The sequence below is a fragment of the Zerene cesonia genome, chromosome 5, assembly GCF_012273895.1.
Source record: "Zerene cesonia ecotype Mississippi chromosome 5, Zerene_cesonia_1.1, whole genome shotgun sequence".
Taxonomy (NCBI): domain Eukaryota; kingdom Metazoa; phylum Arthropoda; class Insecta; order Lepidoptera; family Pieridae; genus Zerene; species Zerene cesonia.
Genome location: NC_052106.1, coordinates 4,779,465 through 4,801,921, shown reverse-complemented (window position 1 = coordinate 4,801,921; position 22,457 = coordinate 4,779,465). Strand labels below are relative to the sequence as shown.

The following is a 22,457-nucleotide window of genomic DNA, read 5'->3' as shown; positions in this document are numbered from 1 at the left end:
TATATTGTATATCACTATTATAGGTCGAAGGGTTACATTGTAAAACCTGGAATTAAATTTGGTGGAGATTTCTGTAAGAAATTTTCTTTTATAGTACATTATCAATTTTAAATGTTAATTTGATTTTTCACAAAATAAATCAAAAGAATCTTATCCTGCATGAAAATAATATTTTTATAAATAATTTATGGATCCTATCTTGAGAAATTTCACATCTCTTTTCAGTAATCTATAGAGATGGACCAGGGGTAAACCATTCTGATTATGTAGTAGTTATAAAACAGAAACAAGAATCACAAGATTGGCTTAATATGCTCGGACATGTGAGGATGGCTGCAACAACTGTTAAGGTAATCAACCCTTTAAAAAATAAACTATGTGTACATATTATAAAAAGAGCAGCCAATGTTATTTAAAGAACAAGTAACTTTATATCTTATGTTATATAAATTTGTTTTTTCACAGGAAATTATAATAATAGAAGTTATTGAGCCATGTAAAGACAACATAACACTACCAAAAGATTTGAAGGAGTATACTATAAAAGAAATAATTCTAACAAGAAATATTCCAGATGTAATAAACAATGATGAAGACTAAAACATTTATTTTTCTTACACTAATAGCTAACATATGAATAAACAAGTTTAAATTAGGCCCGTTTTACAGGTTTTTTGTTTCCTGTTCTTCTATATTCGCTTCTCTCTGTTAAATATTGCTCTGTACATTCTTTAATGAAATCTTCATTTTTATACCAATCTCCTAAACATGCTTTCATGACATTATTTTCTTTTCTACATTTAAAAACCATAAAAACTGAAGATTCTTTCACACATGCGTTGAATTCTGCTACTTCTGAAATACACTTTTCGGTTTTCGCTTTTTCTCGCATGAGTTTTGGAATTAACACTTCGGTTTCTACTTTTCTTAATGATTTATCATCAGGGTCTCCTAAAGCAGAAATTAAGATTATGAGCTTTTATGTATACATTTGTGTTATTTAATTAATATACATTAAATTAAATTGTTCTTTCGCACCTAAACCCTTTGGTCCTGCCGAAAACTTTGGCGGTAACACAGAAGGTTCTATTGTTGTTGTCATGGTTTGCATGACGATGGCGATAAATTATAAAACTAGAACTACTACAATCCCTCGCAAAAAATTGTTGAATTTTTAATTCCTTAGCAGTATAATATAAAATCAGCTGTGTGTTACTGTCATGTATGGCATATTATGTCAGTTATTGACAAATGACTATATTTTTTTAAGATTTTGTGGCTTCGCTACGAGCTCTAAAAGCAGTCATTGTCGATAAATTTTGGCGAATAGACTAGTAGGTAACATCTGATATTGAGATGAATAATTTCTCTTACACCGGTTGATGTACGGATATGCCTATAACTTTATAAAACCACAATAAATCTTATTTTTCGCAATACATATTAAAAATTGCCTATTTGCAGCACTATTTTTGTATTTGTAAATCATGAACGCAGTAAGAATCAGAATGTATCAGAGTGTATCTATGGTATGAACATGCATTTTCGACGTCAAATTGTCAAACTCAACTATTCTGTTGTCATCTTATTGTTCAATCCTAATATTCGGTTAAATTGCATATATATTGTTTCAGAGGTAATAAAATTGTGATAAATAACATAAGTCACAACCATTCATCAATCTTTTTGATTAAGGTATGTTGAGTTTATTATATTTCCAAAAATGTATTTGGATCATGATGCGGTATCCGAGGCAGCTAACATTATTATTCTTTGTTTTTAGATTTCCTGATTAAATTAAATTATGGATCGTCTTCTACGTCTTGGTGGAGGTATGGCAGGCTTGTCTCAAGCGCCGCCTCCCACGGATGCTCCGGTGGTTGATACGGCGGAACAAGTGTATATTTCGTCGTTGGCCCTCCTTAAAATGCTCAAACATGGTCGAGCTGGTGTTCCCATGGAGGTTATGGGTCTCATGTTAGGTAATTATCCATGAATATATTTTATTCAAGCATACTTACTTTAATGCTTCAGCTAAATTTTTTTTTTAAGAATACGCCAAAATTGATGTAAATTACAACATCTGTTTTCTACAGAGATATGTATTGGAAAATAAAAACAAAATAATTTTTCTTCAGATAATCAGTGTATCATATCATATATCATGCAAATCAATAAGATGTTTCTTTTTTATTTAATTTATATGAGTGACCCTCGGCCACACCATTTAATATGGCATTAAAACTTAAAATTTCTACTTTTGTATCATAAATTATTTTAAATGTTATTACAGGTGAATTTGTTGATGACTACACTGTGCGAGTGATTGACGTATTTGCTATGCCTCAAACTGGAACTGGTGTATCTGTGGAAGCTGTGGATCCAGTGTTCCAAGCCAAAATGTTGGACATGTTGAAGCAAACTGGCAGACCAGAAATGGTGGTTGGATGGTAATTATTTTTGAGATTATACAATAGAAAATATTTCACATAGCAGAAAATTTAGTTCTTTTCTTAAATCCTTGATAGGCATTAAAGCTTATTTACTTGCTTTCAATACTGTACAATAAATGTACTTGCTGATTGATGATTTTGCATTTCTTTTTTAAATATTACTTGACTCATCTTTGTACACTGGCTTACTACTGGGTTGCTGGTTGTACCTCTGGATTGTACAAAGCCTTAACTACTATTTAAAGTAGATTAAACAGTGTTTTGTGATGACTTTTTAATTATCTTTCGTTATTAGTGCATAACTAAAATAAAATATGGCCTAAGTATAGTGTGCACTAGAAGAGGTCTTAATTGATTAGTATATTTTTTTTGCCTGAATAATAATTGTCATTATTATTTCAAAAGATAAGAATATCCATGTTTAAAAAATGTTTTTTTATTAACTTTACTGTAGGTACAAGTATATAAGCATAGTCCTGTGCTAGTAGTATAACATGGGTCTAATGTATTCATTCATTTAATTTTCAGGTATCACTCTCATCCTGGATTTGGCTGTTGGTTGTCTGGTGTTGATATTAACACACAACAATCTTTTGAGGCATTATCTGAGAGAGCTGTTGCGGTAGTGGTTGATCCCATCCAGTCAGTGAAGGGTAAAGTGGTGATTGATGCTTTCCGTTTAATCAACCCCAACATGATGGTCCTGGGCCAGGAACCAAGGCAAACTACATCCAATCTGGGCCATTTACAAAAACCATCTGTACAAGCTCTCATTCATGGTCTGAATCGACACTACTACTCTATAAGCATAAACTATAGAAAAAATGAATTAGAACAGAAAATGCTCTTGAATCTTCACAAAAAATCTTGGATGGACGGACTCACTCTCTCTGACTATAAAGAACATTGCAAAATTAATGAAACCACAGTCACAGATATGCTGGATCTCGCTAAGAATTATAATAAGGCCCTTGAAGATGAAGAGAAGATGACTCCAGAACAGCTAGCTATTAAGAATGTTGGCAAACAAGATCCTAAGAGGCATTTAGAAGAGAAAGTCGATGTTCTTATGGCCAATAACATTGTTCAGTGCCTAGGCGCTATGCTCGATACTATGGTGTTCAAATGATTATTATAAGAAATTTTATATTTATGATCTTAAGGTAAATAATGCAGTGGCACAGTAAGGGTTCCAGCCTTGTTTGATTCTATTTCCAAGAATGATTTTCCACAATGTTACTTATGTATTAACACTAAGAACCTTACATAAATAAAATAAATTCCTTTTTTAATTGTGTTTATTTAATAGAAGAGTCTTTGTGGAGCTATTTGAGTTACAATAGCAGCAAGTTTGTCTTTTAAAGTAGGCAAATATTTCGAACTAGTAAAGTTAACGTCAAACATCGGTTTTAGATTCTTTTGTGAGTTCACAATGTCTCGAATAATTTTCTTCATTTTATTGAATGCTTTGTCTGGATTATCCATAGTTACCTGTAAAATTTAAAATAGGAACCAAAAAACCAAAAGTATATTTCAACCGTATAACTTAAAAAAGTATAGATTACGTAAAATATAATGCGTTTAGTAAAACCATATTTAATTTCAGAAGACCATATTTAATGTCCAGAAGTAAATAACCGAGAGGCTAGACGTTACTGCTAGAAGACGGTTTTGTTAGAAGACGCGGGTTCAAATTATTTCTATTATTTAAAAAATTCTCGTAATAAAGTACATATTTGAATGCTATTAATCAGAAAATTAAACTTATTTGATAGTTAGTCTTTTTTCATATATATTAGACATATAAACTAACTGTATCCCAAAATAGACCAGGGCAAGTACGATGTATTTCATCATAGTCGTCTTTGATAGTCGTCGTAAAAGTTCCTGAAGGCAGCTGAAAAAAATATTTGTGAAAAAAAACATTAACAAAAATTCTCATTTCATCTGGTAGATATAAAGCATGAATGAGCATTTTGAATGACCTTAGAACGGAATGCGAAAGATAAATATAGAAATCCTTTTGAATGCACTCCAGTTTTAAAGCTCTGGGAGACACTGTTTTTATTTGGGCACTATTTGAAAAACAATTTTTTGGCAAAGTCTTTCTTTACTTTTAATGGTCACTATCACATGTTGCGTTTGTTGTGGATTCAAATTTTGATGAATGAAACATTGTAATAGGATTGGCACGTTAAGGAATCAAAAAAGTTAAACGACATAGTATGTAACGACACGGTCTATGGAGGATTTCGTGTCTATGTATTGAGGACGTTTACGTTTTGTAGTTGATATGACTTTATTTTTTTTTTACTGCAAGAATCATTTTGTTCATACCTCTTTTATAATATCCAATTGAGTTTTAAAAAAGTCAGGTTCATCTAATTTACTTTCATGCCTTGGCACTTTGTCTGAAAATATTGGAAAATATAATGATTTGTTTATTTTAACGGAATGCTGATTATAATAATAAGTATGTGGTTAATCATATACACAATTCTAAATCGGTCGATACCGAACTACTTATAGTTGCGGGACCATACTTACTTTGGTTAGATAATATAACACTACTTTGTTTTATATACTGATGCTATATAGCCTAAAACCGTCCTAAATAAATGAGCTATCTAACACTGAAGAATTTGTCAAACCAGACCAGTAGTAGTAAAAAAACAAACTCTTCAGCTTTATAACATTAGTATTAGTAAAGATATTATCAGAAATACTTTTTTTCATTTTGGCATTCTTAATGAATTTTAATATATACCTACATTGTAGCAATCATTTTAGGATTGATATTGCTTTTTGATTTAGCGTTTTGATTTTTACAAAATTATCATGATTATAAGCTGAAAGCGATCTATAAATGAAAAAATAATACCAAACAATGCAAGTTTTATTAATAACGCCAAAGTAGGTATTTTTTAAAATTATGGTGTTCGCTAGTTCGGCGATATTAAAAAAAACTTACATTTTTTTTTGGCACAAGTAAGTAGGATTTTTTCATTAATAAATAAGTATGTACTCTGTGATATAAACGTACGAGGTTCATTGAAAATTTCACTGGCTTGCAACAGACCATTTTTAGTCAGAAATGCAAACCACAAATCTGAGTTTTCGGACACATTGTCATTGTGGTGACGACAAATTCTTGCGTTTGTAGATGTTGCTTGTAATACATTTTCCACTAAAAAAAAAAAAATAATAAAACAAAATAAAACCACATATAGGTATCTCAGTTACACATATTGGTTGTTGTATACGTACTTTCCTTTTGTGGTACTGGTTCAATGTAAAGTCCAGATGGATCTGATTCTTCAGTTGCCAAGTCAGTATTTTCTGGAGATGTAAAAGCAACTGATTTTGAAGACTTTCTGCTGCCCACTGCAAGACATACGAAAAGTGTAGTCTAATAAAGTCAATTAACGTTATTTAATTTTTAAGTGCTTAGATGTTTATCATTAGTTTTTTTTAAAGGATTGTAATGACAAATTACTATTAATATTGATAGCCATGCAATACGCATTATTTCTGTATAGTGCAAGGCAGATTTTAGGTTGGCGTAATTTTTCTTTATGTTTTGTAAAATTTGTTTATCTTATTTATCAAAATAGTCCTTATCTTTTCTTACATATGAACACATCAGAAATTTTAAAATATTAAGTTAATTTGAATAATTATCTGCTTAATCGTTTAGAATAAATATCCATCTATCTATAAGATAAACTAAGTAACCTTTTAATGAAGTTTGCTTTGCATCAAAACTTTTCGGTCTACTGGAATAACGGCTGTATCTTCTGTTTGAACAATGAAAAATAAATTATTTGTTTCAAATTCTATATATAATATTATAATATAGAAAATAGACATAAACAATAATTAATTTTATTAACTTTATGTAGCTATCCAGTGTTACTCTTACGACTTAGACGAATTTGACACAACTCACATAAAAACAAGCCGTTAAACTTCTATAGCGTGCCAAAGAGAAAAAAATACCCAAAAATACACTCAAAAAACAATTCTCCTTTTTCGCAGTCTGGTAGAAAACCTTATTTTATTTAGGTTAAGTTACGTGCGTTTTAGCTCGCCCCCGATCCGCAGACGACGCTTGACCGTACACAGTGCTTGTATATTCATCCATAGGTTGAGTTTCCTTATACAAGGAATAGAGACTGGAGTCAACTTGACTGCTGTTTTTGTCACGATCGCTCTTGCAAACATCCCCGAGAGATGAGGTCTGTAAACGAATATCATTCATAACAGTCGCTTTACATACAGCTTTCGTGCCTTTACATAATGAGCGAAGATACCCACAGGAGTCAACATTGTCAGTCTATTGACATTCTTAATATATTTACGTGGTTTTCGCGACTCGCTTTCCATTAGGAGAGAACATTCGGACTCCATTATGAATTCACTTTGGCTTTTGTCTTCGGGTATTGCCTAAAACAATAAAATAAAAATCGATATTTCACATTCACATATTTTTTCATGTTAAAATAACACACGCACCTGAAGAATTTCATTTAATATGCCATTGATGATTATTCTACCCGATAGTAATACTTGCAATGTAGATATCTCCATTAACGATTGAGTGGACATTTTTTCTTCATTTGCTAAATCTCTTGCACTTAAAGCATACATTAAAAATACCAATATGTACATTTAAATGTTAATTGTGTACTAATAGGTCACAAAATAAATAGAAAAGTACTAAATCATACATTTTACGTTCTTGTTGTCTGGTTGCAAGTGCTCGTTTATCGGAACAAGTCGTTAATATCAAGTAGGGCTGTCGGCCTCTTAGTTTCAGCATAAGGGCACCGAGTAGATCCATCGTAACAATCTTCACCTTTCCATCTTTGACGAATGCCTCTGAGCGACCTATATTTTCGCGTTATTAAATAAACTTTTCAAAATAAATGAAAACTCCATTGTCATATTAAACTCATCGTTCTATAGAGAGTTTTGAAAACCTCATAGAATGGAATGATACATTGCTTTAAGGTATAAATAAGTGAGGCCCTATCATCCGTTTCAATTTTTTTTATCATTTTATTGCTTTTGAGTCGTTTTTTTGACGTCGGTTGGTACATATTTTATAACAAAATAAAAAGTACGTCAATGACATTAAATTACAATCATTGCTCTCCAATAGATAGAGCCGATAACGACAGTCTAACGAGATCTGAGATCTTATCTCCCCATGCAGTAACTACTGCGTAAATTGAGTGCTCCAAGAATTTAATGATCTGTAACTAAGGAATAAAAATGTAGCATCTATGTTTATAGGACCTATATGTTGTCCTCTTTTTTATATGACGATTGTTATAAAAAAAAATATTAAGTATTTTTATCTTAGTTGTTAACAAAATTGGTCCAATTACTTACTCAGCCCATATGACTCACTATCTGTTTCGCTATAAGTCAGGAATTCACCAGCGAGCAACATTTCGTCGAATTGTTTTCTACTTATTTGCTTATAATGATTTGGCGAATGGAAGAATGTAGTTGTATGTTGCACAGCTAATTCCACATGCGAAGCGCATTCTGTTGCAATACGACGGGCCAACGAGCCTAACAAATAAAAGTTGTTAGCAATTGTCTTGGCAGACGAAGACTTTACAACCGACTTAAAGTCGGGACATTATTCGGGGCTGGTACGTTGAATTTTGCAATCAAACAAGTTTAACTCGGTGTAAAAATAACATACATATCTTATGTATAATTATAATTTTATATAAATACCTTATATTATACGATACCTATATCACAGATAATATAATACGATACCCTACGTACGATTATACCGCTATTGTCGGCCTCGAAACAATTAACTTTTTCTTCACAATACCTCAGCATATGAATCGTGTAATGTTGAAATACTCATTATTTTCGTCAATTAGGAAAATATTTTGCTAGCTATCAATTCGTTTTCTCCTTTCTACTTTCTATTGTAATAATTTAATAGGCAATTGATTGAATATAGAAAAATTATAGAAATGAACTCGCAATGCAGAATCAGGTCGTATGTGTATAAATAACATTGCGTCGGAGTATCGCCGACTGCATTGTTTATCGTGTTATCACACAATATATAATCGTTACGGTCACTATTCGGCGAGATGCCAAACATGCTCGAATCTTCAAACTATATCTGAAACCGGATCGTCCTAGAAGAGCAAATATTATTCCTGGGATGTATTTGCGGTTATTCCTCATACTTCTGTTTTATTATACATTCATATTGCTTATTTCAGTTAAGCAGTAGTTTAGGTTAAAATAGAATTTAGACATATACATATACAAACATTTATTCAGAAGCAAGAACACACACGATAACTAACAAAAAAAGGCAAAACACAAAACAGTAAGAAATAAGTAAAGCATACACACAGAGGCGACAGTTTAAAGATAATACATATCTTGCTATAAGGAAGGTATCTACGTTTATAAAATAGTCATCTAAAGGTACATACACTATTTAGGGTAGAGATTATACTTAAAAAATAACAAATGTGATAATCAGGTTAACAGTTTTTTATATCGTTTTATCTACGACGCAATATAACTAAGTGATGGATATCAGTTCAGTATTGTGCTTATGAAAAGAAAGTGATTCAATTTATGCCCGTTAATAGTCTCTCAATTGAAATCCTTTGTTTTTTGGAACGTTTGGAAAATAATAAAAAAAACTCTTTGATAAAATATAACTTTCTCGAACAATTACCTGTACCATAAATATGCCTAAAGTATATACCCTAATCGTTATCTATCAATAACAGTCAAAGCGAGAACCCGTTTATTACCAAAGCTTCATTTCCTTGATTAATGGTCAGCAATTTATTACCTGCGTTTTCTTATTTTCCTTTTAATTACCGATTTATTGCAGGGTGATCCCAAATACCATTGCTTTTTCCCTAACCCTCTTACAGTTTATCATAGGAAGTTAAAGCTTAGGTAGCTGTACATTTTTATCTTAGATCAGCTGCTATGTACATAGGAGGAAATTCATCATCATCATTTGGGTTCGAATCCCGCCTCACGATAATTTTTTTTTCTAATCTTTATATTTTCTCAAAAAAAAGATGGTATACAATTTTAACACCTTTACTAAATTTGTTATTTTTTGAAGATAACTGTGTAAACTTGTTGAATGACCAAAAGTTGATTTAGTAAATAGATTTGGACCGTCATCCTACATAACAGGTATCTATACAACTTGATTATAACAACTGGTTAAAACTAATTCGGTTGTTGTTCTGAATATTTTTTAGCAAAATAAACGTTATTATCACTGCGTAATCAATATTAAACCTTCTTAGTACCTTTTCCTACAGCCTCGTAGCCAACAAAAACGATAATTGGAACGTCAGTGGTATCGGCAGGCGGGTTATAAGGCGATACACGTGCTCGAAACATTTGCTCAATGTACATTAATCGCAAGAGGCGACGCGACGCAAACATAAAGACATCTGGATTCATATTCATTTTGTATGTTCTCTGTGAGATAATTAACAACAGTTATTGTAAATTTAGGCCATAATTCAAAAAGTGAATATTTTGGGCAATTTATTGCGATAGTACACAACTACTTAAAAATAAACTGACCGCTTAATTCACCCGAAAATTTCAGGATTAAATACACGAAAGCAGTCCCATAAATAAATAGCCCATATGATGGAATGATATTTTTCACAGGGAGCGGAAACACCCGAAGACCGGACAAACCAAACCGATAGAAAAGAGAGATACATTTTCTTCTTTTGAGTGACGATTGTTTATTTTTATTTTGCGATAAACATTGTACAATCATTAATTTTTTTAGTTATACATGTAGTAGGTATTGTATAACTAAACGAATCTAAACTAAAATAATCACTGTACAATTAAATGTATTCTTTATTTAACACTGGATATATTTTATAAACATAAATTATGTACTTGCAAAGATGAGATTTGGGTGAGGTTATCTTAGTACTTCTTTGTAAAACATAAGTACACACTCCACGAGGAATGTATTTGCTAGTCTATGGAATCGCCTGGCACGATATTTCCTACCAACTTATTCCGCTTTATTACTGAACTGCCAATACGTAACTAAATAGGTAATTAGTTATTTTAATCCTATCTCAATTTCATGATACGCTTCGTTACTTTGTAGGACCTATTTTTCTATATTTTAAAGCTAAGTTTTAACTGCCAAACTGTTAATGAACATAAATTTTGTAATTTTTAACATACCAAAACTTTTGGGAAATTACTGCTTTATATCATAGCAATTAAAATTCTTATCCATGATATGAACCCAAAAATAATATTCTATTCAAAAATAATGTTTCAATATATTTTACCTGTTCAACAGGATCCAGATCAATGTCGTCTAAGCAAATTAACAGAGGGAAGGTATTAATAACGACATCTTTATATCCTGGCAGTGAACACATAGGGTTGGATCTAAAATCCAGTACGGTAAGACGTCGCAGTTTACTCATGTACACTGCCAGTTCCAATAAGGAGCCTAATCTGTTATTCCGTATGTGTAATTCGCGAAATCTGAAAGAACGCAAACACAATATGTGCTCTCACAATCCAATATACAAAATTATTTTTTGCTGCGTACATGAACTTATAAATGTTGTAGCAACTGACTGCCATATATACCTATGGCATATATATATATGTAGCATTGAGGGTACATTCCATTCAGGTGGCATTACAAATTCCACTCTGTATATAAATGTCTTAAATTATTTCTGTATTATGTAACAAAACCATGCTGCATTTTCACATTTTTCTATTTTACGTCTGTTTAGTTATGTTTATAAAAACTATAGCAACTAGTTGAGAATTCGAAACTTACCGTACTAGAGTCTACCTAATTAAAAGTTGTGATTATTCATACTTCGCTCGAGAAATAAGTTTATACCAGAACATAAGTAAATATAACTATTATTTTCAGTTGCCAAATTATATGAATATACATTAGAAAACATCAAAAACGAAAGCTCAATTTTTTTTTTAAACAGAACATCTCATTTTTATTTTAAATCGTACCCTCGATAATATAACACGTAAATATCAATGTAAAGCAAACCTGGAGCACCCTGAAAATATCTTCATGGATGTTAAATTATTCTCGTTTAAATTTAAATATTCGAGATGAAGAAGTGTCCATAATCCAACGTTGTCGCCAAACTCGAAATCTGATATGTTATTATAGGACAAGTCGAGCCACAATAATCGCAAATGGTTTAAATTCTCAAACCTTTGTATGTGATTAAAGGAAAGATCCAGACGACGCAAATATCTATTGAAATATGTTTATTACAAGTAATATCATTAGTTATTTTTATAACATGTAGAATTCGAACACACAACAACTATACGTAATTTAAATTACTTTCAATTTCCTCCCCTTTAATACTTATATTACAAATGTATTGTGGAATGACCAGAAACCTTTGTTTGCACTTTTCTTTGTGCGAAATTCCAGCCTTGTGGGATTTCGCCATAGATCAGATAAATACATGCTTGAGTGAATGTTTCAAAAAATATAGCTACTTACATATATATATGTGGCACCTAACCTAACCTACCAAAATCATTGGAAAACCACGATAAAATAAATTATTGAAAATGAAGTACCTCAATGTATCCAATCCATTTATTGATTTAATGTTATTATGCGATAAGTCAATCACAGTTATCGACCAAAATGCACTTAAATCCCGTATTTTAGTTACTGAATTATATCTATAATGCACTTCTGTTAAAAACCATTGAGCTAAAATACGTAATACGAATAAAGCTTAATTTAGTTTGAATTCTTTTATGTAAGTATACAAAAAAGTTAGATATAAATTGTAAATGTAACATACGTGTGTCGTAATCCAATACTGTTCGAAAGCTATTAAATGATACATTAAGAAACTGAATATACAGTAAATATGAGAGAACGCTTAAATCATCCAATAAATTTGATGATAGATCTAAATATACCAAATATTTATAATTTTTTAGAACATCGATATTATGGAGATACTGAAAAAAGAAATTATACATTAAATGTGCATGCAATAAATAACTAAATAGCTAATCCGTTGCTACGAAATAGAATACATTTTAAAACAGAGATAAAATATTTTTCGTTTAAAATTTTATTAGATTTAATGTTCCTCTTTCCTTATTATGATCCATTGCGTTTGGCTTATATATTATTCATTATGAATCTAGTGCTGACAGTTATAAATAAAACGGAATGTATAAAATAAGAATGGAAACTGTTAAATGTTTTAAGGCACATTTTCCACCAGTAAAATGCTTTGTAATCTTAATAGTGGTAAGAAATAAAACCTCCATTTACGCCCACATTTTCAAGATTAGGGGCCTTAATAGCAATCAGTCAGATATATTGCCACTTTTATTGTTGCTTGTTTATTGTACCTTGATATAATTTCAATTTCAATTGTTTTCATGTACATAAAATGTTATAAAACAATGAAAAAGAATTTAAAATAACAGAACTACTAAGTACTTGTTCTAGACCACCCTGCACTTAAAAACTTTCCTAACAGCTTTCGATTCCAACAATAAAGGTAACAGATGCTACTAATCCTTTTTTTGAACTTTAGTGAACGTATCCATACCTATACATAAACATAAAATTCTGTTACTCGTACACTATAACATATGCGCTTCGAAATTTTAATTAAATTAATTTCTAATCGCCTATCACAAAAGCTGTTTCCTATGGGACCAGAGGCGCTATAAATAAAGCGCATTAGCTTAAAGCCTTTATGACGGGCTTACCTTGGACGATAAATCCAATTTAATATACACGTAGTCGCCTAAAATTGGAGATCGCTTCAAATAACTGAGGCATGTGCTAACTAGGTCCCTTGTGAGTACGCCACCTTCAATATCCGGAATATCGTTCACATTCCTTACATGTACTATTGGGGAGTACACGTCCTCGTACAGTTCAGGAAAATTGTAGAAACAACCCCATAGCTGGTGTTCGTTCATGAGGGGCGTGACATTTATTGGAAACTGTAATTAATTCTGTTTAGTAAGGTGTGAGCTGTGCTTGATGTGGTTCGTAAAAAAATTGTTGTATGTTTTACATGTAGGTAGTTTATCTGTTTAGTCTTAGTGTGCTCACAAACGTTCCAATGTAGAATTGGTTTAGAACTTTCACTCGTATTATTTTTTTCTACTAGTTTTCTGACCATGACATAAGTAATAGATATATAATGTAACCTAATAAATGGCGTACGCAGATACTTTTTTAAGAGTTTATTATAAATTATCTACCAGCTGCTTTAATAAACGTAATAGACTTTCTTAATGAGACAAAGACGAAAAGTAAAAATTGTCAAAACAAAGTTCTAATTAAAATATTTTAACGAAAAAACTTTCCTCGCCGAATTTTTCTTACCTGTTCAATTAGTTCACTTTCCTCATCTTTATTCTGAAACTTGGAAGGATCAAACAGCGGTATAGATATTTTCTTTAATGGCAATGAAAAACTTTTGAATCTTTGATCTAAAACAAAGGCCCAATTAATGGCTAGGATATAAAAAAATTATAATTAATCAATATTCTTAGTACTTTACATTATATAATACTTTGAGTTTATTCCTTTTGTTTTTTAATGTAAAATTTATTCATATATTTTAAACTCCCACAATGCTGATAAGACACTATAACATCGTCATGTTTTTGTACCCATATTTGATATTTACGTCGATAAAGCCCTGAATTTAAAGTGCCTTCCACTATCTGCATCTACTTTTATTAAGTATATTATATAAGTTTATATACATATTAATAGGTATGTATTCTTACTCACAAAGTTAATTACATTGTTTTAGTGTGTACTAATCTGGTCAATGACCTATATAATTTTGTGGCATTATTCGGTCTTATTTCCCACAGAAAAGAAAAAAAAAAGTAATTAGTAATAAATATAATTACGTGATTATGCGTATAAAAGTTATTGAAACAGTTTTTAGGATAATAATAACGTATATAAAAAGATTTTAAATAACTTACTACAAGCAATATGTAGTTTAACTGAAAATATAAAGCGTTTAAAAGAAGTATTAAAATATATGATAAATGTGATGTATAACTCGGTGCAGCATACACATATATTTGAGTATGTAATATCCGCCAATGCAAGCTACGCGATTCCATGAATGCGTAGAGGCATACCAAGTAATCAGCCGGCCGTGCTGTGAATCATTGGTTTGCGTGGATATGCAATTTCATGAAGGGTTTCATTCAATAACCCTCATATTTTCCATTAAACTGCGAACCTGCCGCTTAGAAAATGTTTACTTGCTTCTACAAATTATCTTCTCTCTACGTCTCTATTTTTACCTACACCGTAAGCCTTTCATATCTTAATAACTCGTATTACCTTTTAGAGCATTTTTATTTCATTGTGTTCATATCCTATCACACAGATGTATAACGTATACAATTCGTACCTTGCATGAAACGAATGGATGGATGGATGGATGTACATGATTTAATCACGTCAATCTAATTAGTTCGAACACGATAGCCAGACACGATCCTGACAAACAACTTTAATCATATAAACTGCACGCTTTGCGAATGATACAGAATTCGCCGTATATCCTCAGTTACACGTGTGAGTAATTGACAAAATTGTGCTCAATTTATTCTAAACTGAATGAATAAGCGTGGGAAATTGCATACGCACATTAATGAGGACACCTTAACATAGCTTGATTGCAGATGCAAAAGCGTGAAAAACTGAGCTTGTCTTGAGAAAATGTTCCTACTTCCTTGCTCAATTTTCTAATCGATCACAGTCGCTTAACTATTTATATTGTTGCGAAAGTATTTAAACGCAAATATTAAATGTATTTATTATTACTACCTCGAGACATGTCATCTAGGGCCAAGGTGGACATATAATTAATCCTAGAAACTTCGGTCCAGGTCTTGAGAAGGCTGCCAAAGGGCACAAATCTCATGGAACTCGAGAGCTTCTTCTCATCGCCAAATCTTGTATTTTCAAGTGAACTACTTTCGGAACTCATTATGTATAAACTTTAAATAATCATTCAGTGATTACTTTAGAACAATAAAGTAAATCAGTTCAAATCACTTAGAACTGATTCGTATTCTCCCTATTATAGTTTCCGTAGATATTTAATAAAATTATGACATTAGAAAAACCAGAGAAAAAACCTATAATCTACATAGGTTAGATATTAGTCATAAATTAATATAAGATCTTTTTATTAATAAAAAATACTCATAATAGATACTCGCTTTAACTACTTTATTGTTAATGTTATTTATTTTTTGTCAAATAATTATAATATCAATAAGCATGCTATCCTATAAGAATTTGGAGTACATATGCGTTAGATATCAGGTGTGTATTACGTACATGAATGATTTATTCGTACACATGTTAAAATTGATTACATTACACGCTATAATGATGTACACGGATTACTTGTGATATTGGTGTTCTCCAAATAATGGCTGCTTCTACATCTGTGGTGTTGTAATAGTATGTTATCTGTGATATTATTTTATCTGTGCCCGCACTAAATGATTTTGTGGATAAATATTCGTCACACACTTTGATCATAATATAATAAAATCAAGCAACAAATTAAACGTGTATCGTTGTTGCAAATAAATACAAAAGCTAGTAAAATATTTATCGTCCGATAGCGTCCCTCCAGTCTAATGACATTATCAGAATTGCATACGCATCAATTTTTCAGTGGTTTGCGGTGATAAAAATGAAAAACAAACACGTTGCAGATTGTTCTCGGTTTATAGCGTGTTTTAGATTACGCTTGGGTTGTTTGTTCGGACATACCCTTTATTATTCTTGTTGTTTATAGCTCTACTGGAAATGGCGTTGTTTTATGCGTCCAATTTTAACTGTAATCAGTAGGTGTTGAAGTAAGGAATACTCTGGAAAAACCTAGCTACCTAATGTTTTAATTTAACTGACGTTTTGTTGAGCGAGTGTTAAAAAATGTCAGGTTCGTACTATGTAGTGTGTTTTATATAAAATCCAAGTATTACGCCAGACGTAAAATTATTTTCTAAGCTCTCAATTCTTTTAACGTCTCGTAAAAAAACTTTCTTGAACGTAAAGGAGTCTCGAATATTGGATTAATAAGTCATTATAAGTTCGTAAACTTAACTTATCCAACCTCTTTAAGGTTGGATCCATCGAGGGTCATTATGTTCTCAAAGGTTTTGAGTTGAAATGAATTAAACTTAAATGATTAAATGAGTATTCAGAAATTCAAATTTTCAATAGACAATTAGGTACGTGATAAGGCCGTGAATGGTGACAATAGCTTAAATAAATTGTTAATACTTTCATTGCATATGTAATATAAGTTTAAGGTGTAAGGACAGCTATAGTTTTATTTATGGTATATGTAAGATTCACATTTATTCATAAATCTTTATTTTGAATTCATCAAAAGTAATTTGTATGTTTTATTACATATTTCATAATTATAATATCGATTAAAACAGAGATAACTGTTGTGTATTAATAACTTAATAAACCAGCTGCATGAATAAAAAAATATACTATAAAAAACTAATAATCCGCCCGTGGCTTCGACTGCGGTCTGCAAAGTCAAAGGTATACTCGCATAGTTGCCTTCCCCTTTTCCAGGATAAAACCCGTCTTATGTCCGTTCCAGTTCTCAACCTTGCCTTGTACCAAATTTCATCTATATCGGTTAAGTGGTTTAAGTGTTAAGAGAAGACAAAGATACAGACAGATAGACAGACAGACCGACAGACATTACTTTCGCATTTGTAAAATTAGTAATGATAAATATATGTTGATGAATTAATAGGTGTAAATTATACAAAATTATCATTTTCCGAATAATAATATCTAGCCTTAGATATCTTTGAGACAACAGGTAAACAGAAAAGCGGTAAAACAACTTGTTAACGAGGGGAAATTTTGTTCTCTACTAAATTGGTCACAAACAAGGTCCCAATTGTCACTTCCAAGATTTCTGTCAAAAACAACGATTCTCGAATCGTCAAAGAGAAAACCAAGGATAAAGTTAGATGTAAATCCTTGAATTAACATATAAATACTATACTATGCGAAGTTTAATTCATTTGTTTGTTATTATCATAAAAATAGGGATAGATTAACAAGAATTCGCATAGAGTTGAAAATTAGTACGTAGATATATTCGGAATACCTACACTTTAAATAAAGTGTAAAAAATCTTCATCAATAGAAATTTATTATTGAAAAAAAATTTTCCGGGTTATTATTGAAAATGTTTTTTGAGGAGGGAACGTAGATTGAAACGTTTATAAAGCGTAGCTGAGGAATTTCGTATTTTCTACCTGTAGCTTCGCTTATTGGTAATAAATGTTCTCTTAGTTTTATGTTTAACTCGGGCACTTTAATTTACCCTTTTTATGAACGTTTATATCCAGCCAAAACAAACAATTGTCTTTCACTCAAATGCTTTTCTCGCAATTTAAGTTGAATCGAGTGCAACCGGCAGAAGTACTACCGTTTGCCTACTGTGTTGTATGAATAAGTAATGAGGACTGTTTCGAATAGTCCGTTTACAGTTTCGAGACAGTTTTGAATAAACAATTAAAGATTAAAAAGTTGAATATTATACGTGGACTTTTCATCTTTTAATTTCGCCAATTATTGATCTAAGATTCTTAGATTAATATTTAATTTTACTAGCTTAGGTTTGAGTTTCGTAGTAGGTATAGTTAAGTTTGTGCTAGTAAAATATGTCCATTGTCTTTCCATCGATAAAAGTTCCATTTTTTTCTAAACTCATTTGGAAAGCATGTATTAAATGGGCATGACAGTGTGTATTATACAAAATACACATTTACGTTGTAACTACAATTTTATGGAACATAATACACGTAGCTTTCGATCAATTTTAGTTTAAAACGGATTCTCAAATGCAATGTTTTTTAAATTTGCGCATTCGCAAGATATAATAAAATATACATGAACTTAAATTCGCTTCAGTAATAAAAATATAAGGAAAAGAGTCCTAATGTGCCACTAATTCAATTAAACAAACGTGAGTTTTACTCGTGCGAGTGGTTTGAACACAAATAACCACAAGAAGTTTCCAATAGGTTACGTGCAATTTACTTGACTACATATCACGTATGAGTGCAGATTTCTACGTTTGCATATAATAGCTATATTATTTGAATTAACGAAAGGTGGTTATAATTATCTTAATAATTCTTAATGTTATCTGTGCTATTACTATATTATTTGTTATAACTATTAAATTAAAAAATAAACTGCCAAAACTCTTCGATTTTCTTAATTTTTTTCAATTTGTCTGGTTGTAACACGAATCAGATACGATAGGTTGTTTTGTATTTGTATATGAATATAGCTGTAAGGTAATTAACCTCAATACCATAATCGTTTACCTTTGCCCGGGCTTGACATTCTTAGTTCTTACTTCAGCTTTGAGTAATTGCTTATGTAATAACCTACCTATATTGCTAAGCAGGGCTAAACGGTTGATTTTTTAAGTTATTACATTATCCGATTAGTTATCCAGTTCGATTTCACATACAACCATCTGGTGGCGAAACGGAGTTCGCCGGGTTTGCTAGTCTATATTATTTATTGTTTAACACCTCTTACTCTTAACTAAATCATGTTTTTATTGTAGTTAATGTCTTCTAAAATATTTAGTTAAAACCAATGCGAGATATGATCAGATGCGAAATTATGATTTCAGAAAAAAAATTATGTATGTGAAATAAATTAATGATATTCTGATCGTTTAGTTTATTTACTCCGGAGTAGCTATGAACTTTAATACAGATGTAAAAGATTTTAAGAAGTTAAAGCGGGTTGAGAAAGGCGCCGTATAGCGCAGACGGGAAATAGTTCTTAACTTCAACAGATCGGAAAGAGGATTTGTGCTGTGGACTGTTTGCTGCCAAGATCAGACATTCAGTTTATTCTTAGTTGTGGAAATACTGTATTAGAACTATTACTAGTTATAGGTTAAGACTTAGCTGCATCTCATAATTGTGTGTGATAAGTCTATTATAACAATCAACATTTAAAAAATCCGTCTGTTTCTTGTGAAAAGCTTAAAAAACAGAAAAATATGTATTTACGTGAAGATTACGCAATCCGTTTTTGAAAAGAGCATGATAAATCTAGTTACAATGGAAAAGAAGAAGAAACACATTAAATGAAAAGTGTATTTTTTTGTAAAGAGACTTACAAAGAAACAAAGCATACAAATGCGAAGTAATTTGTGAGAAGGGGTGACAAATGAGGTGTCGTATGGACCGTTCCGAGGGAAGGCTTTTCTTTTATCTTTTAAATGCGAAAAACCGCTATAATAGGTGTAAACTAAACAATTAAAAATGTATGTCGATACGGGTATGTTAACAAAAAGTAAGTTTTTTATATAATCATCACAAAAATTCAAACGTGAAAACGTTGGTGGATAAGTTTATTATAAATGTAAAAAAAGCATAGATCATGAAATGGGTATCATTGTGTATACATCCTAATCTACTCAGGCGCTTAGTAGCTAAAGTAGGGTTAAAAACGTACGTGCGGTAGCAAACTAATCCCATTGCCAGAATTAAATTCAGCAGTTTCACAAGGCATTGTATCATACCGTGTAAACTTTTAAAAATGCAAGATAAATGTAGAAAGATAGTGTTTTAAGTGCCAATTCACCAAATATCATCCCAACATAACATTATCAACAAAATCTCGGCTATTACATTCGTATATGTTGGGAATAAAGGAAATCCATTGTTATATTTGCGCGTAAGTAATTGATTGACATAGGGTCGGACGTGTAACCGAGACATCCGCCATTGGGGGTGCAACTCGAGATATATTTCGCCTCTAACTTCTCATAGATTTCATCTATAATTAAAGTTCTTATCCAAATAGATAAGAGGAACATATTTATCAAGGATTTTTTTGGAACTAGTTGTACGCGAGGTCAAAGAAGATTATCAGTTCTCTTCTTATATTTATAACTAGCTGTACCTGCGACTTCGTTCGCGTCTGTCAATAAATACTTAGATTGACTTTCACCTCTCCCCCCTCAGACACCGTATCGTTTTCCGGGATGAAAAGTAAATAAGATCCTTCCTCGGTGTAGGTGCTATAACCATACCAAATAGCAGATTTTGCGTGATTCTCATTCGAGGTACAGACAACATTTTTTAAATTGCATTTTATACTTAGTATCGGCAAAAAAACGCCTCACAAAGAAAAATCCTAAATGTACAGAATTTGACCCCGACCATTTTTATTATAGTATAGATAGATAAATAGATTTAGCGCTAGCTACCATATATACAAGAATTTATAAATTTCCGAGTGATTAAATACATCATAGATTACATTATGTTACTATTAGAATATAATAAAATAGAAGAAACAATCAAGTGTTTATTTTGATTTATTTTGAAATTATACGTAGGAACCTAAATACTTTTTTTTATTACGCTCACTTTTGTCTTTCGCAATAAATTGAAATTGAATTTGAATTTTACTATGAAATGATTTTGTTTGTCTAAATTATTGAAAAAAGTTGCTGCTAGGTGTAAATATGAATTTGGAAAAAACAAGTATACCATGCCATTATTTGTTTTATATAATCATTTCTCTTTTGTACTATAATGTAGAAAGCGTAGAACGTTATTACACGTTGATCTGTTCTGATCTCCAAATGAAAATTATGCGCTTAGTGCGCACCCTAACAAAGTATAGTATCAACTCATGAATAAATGAGAACATCTGATCCCCGTTTACATTCTAAATAAAACATAAAAAACGGACAATCCCTCGTGCACGTATAAAGTGCTTCCTAACTGTAAACTATCCACGCTACTGTTTACTATGTAAGTACCACATTTCCGGGTTTCTATTACGTGCGATATATAAATGGGCAGCATTGATAGATAAATGGTTTGGCGATATAGTTCACTGGAGGCAGAATAGAGGTTTTGATACGCTCGTATATCGCTCTATCTAGTGTATGAGTAACGATTATAATTACACCAAATATTCTGCTAACGAATTATTTCTGCAATCTAAATGAAGAGATTTTTTATTTGTTTGTCTTTCTTTCACGTCTCTACGGAGCGATTTTAGGGTATGATTTTTGTGTCTAGAAATAGAAAGAAGGGTAGTGTGGTGTATCTTTCCGTATTATCGGCTCTTAGACGCTCGTGCCCTCTCTCTCGCACCGCACACAGCCGACTGAGCTGTGTCACGGCCGCACGTGCGCTAGAGACGACATAATGCTTCCTTCTCTTTCACTCACAAACACTACATCCCTTCCTTATTTTAAGTTCTTTTTTTGTTTTTTGAACTATTTTTGTTTTCAATTAAATAATACCTGATTTACACTTCTTACATAATTGAATATCAACTAGAACTTTATAGTTTATAAACTTGGTGTCTTAGATCCTAATTATTTTCAATGTCCTCTCCTGGGCTGTCTTCTACTGCCGCTTTTAAACATGTTCTTTAATTTTTTTTTCACACAGATTTCCATTCTCCTTCCGCTTTTTTTTTTTATGTAATATGTTGTCTTAGCTGTTGTCATGTTTTGTTTTTTCTGTACTTCCCCCTCTCCCCCTTCTATTATTATTTCTTATTTCTTCCTCATGTGGCGTGCTATTGTAGATAGTCAAATACGTCAATGCTTCTTTCTAGCATTTTCCTCTACCTTAGGTAGGCGTCGAACCTAAAAGATCTATAGCGATATCAAACCAGAATTGAGTTGGTAATTGTCTTCTCCTGAGCGGGCGTGGTGGATTTACCAGTGTACATCCGTTATAGGATCGAAATAAGTTTTCCACATCCTTGTAATTGTTAGGTCACCATCGTTGTAAGCCTCAATTCATTGCTACTATTGCTGAATGGCGCTCGAGAGCAGCGACAAAATC

The 22,457-nt window shown here is 31.6% G+C and overlaps 3 protein-coding genes and 1 long non-coding RNA gene across 4 annotated transcripts; 2 read left to right on the top strand and 2 right to left on the bottom strand.

Moving 5' to 3' along the window:
- LOC119839944 lies at window positions 1–596 on the top strand. Its single transcript, XR_005288296.1, has 3 exons — window positions 1–73; window positions 226–350; window positions 466–596. It is a non-coding gene; the product is annotated as an uncharacterized LOC119839944 (long non-coding RNA).
- LOC119839943 (COX assembly mitochondrial protein homolog) lies at window positions 591–1,241 on the bottom strand. Its single transcript, XM_038366400.1, has 2 exons — window positions 1,039–1,241; window positions 591–951 (listed from the first exon to the last, which is right to left on the bottom strand). The coding sequence occupies exons 1-2, from the start codon at window positions 1,109–1,111 to the stop codon at window positions 653–655; spliced, it is 372 nt and encodes a 123-aa protein (XP_038222328.1). The 5' UTR covers window positions 1,112–1,241; the 3' UTR covers window positions 591–652.
- A 293-nt stretch (window positions 1,242–1,534) lies between these two features.
- Window positions 1,535–3,745, top strand: LOC119839991 (26S proteasome non-ATPase regulatory subunit 14). The gene is made up of 4 exons (XM_038366472.1): window positions 1,535–1,695; window positions 1,784–1,982; window positions 2,294–2,450; window positions 2,982–3,745. The coding sequence occupies exons 2-4, from the start codon at window positions 1,805–1,807 to the stop codon at window positions 3,580–3,582; spliced, it is 936 nt and encodes a 311-aa protein (XP_038222400.1). The 5' UTR covers window positions 1,535–1,695; window positions 1,784–1,804; the 3' UTR covers window positions 3,583–3,745.
- On the bottom strand, window positions 3,745–15,538 carry LOC119840180. The gene is made up of 18 exons (XM_038366693.1): window positions 15,376–15,538; window positions 13,900–14,030; window positions 13,272–13,511; window positions 12,341–12,503; window positions 12,108–12,246; window positions 11,557–11,769; window positions 10,814–11,015; window positions 9,788–9,962; window positions 7,851–8,036; window positions 7,184–7,343; window positions 6,969–7,089; window positions 6,771–6,899; window positions 6,529–6,693; window positions 5,721–5,862; window positions 5,497–5,640; window positions 4,791–4,858; window positions 4,267–4,350; window positions 3,745–3,944 (listed from the first exon to the last, which is right to left on the bottom strand). Exons 1-18 carry the CDS (start codon window positions 15,536–15,538, stop codon window positions 3,756–3,758), a joined length of 2,814 nt encoding a protein of 937 aa, XP_038222621.1. The 3' UTR covers window positions 3,745–3,755.
- Between the last annotated feature and the right edge of the window lie 6,919 nt (window positions 15,539–22,457).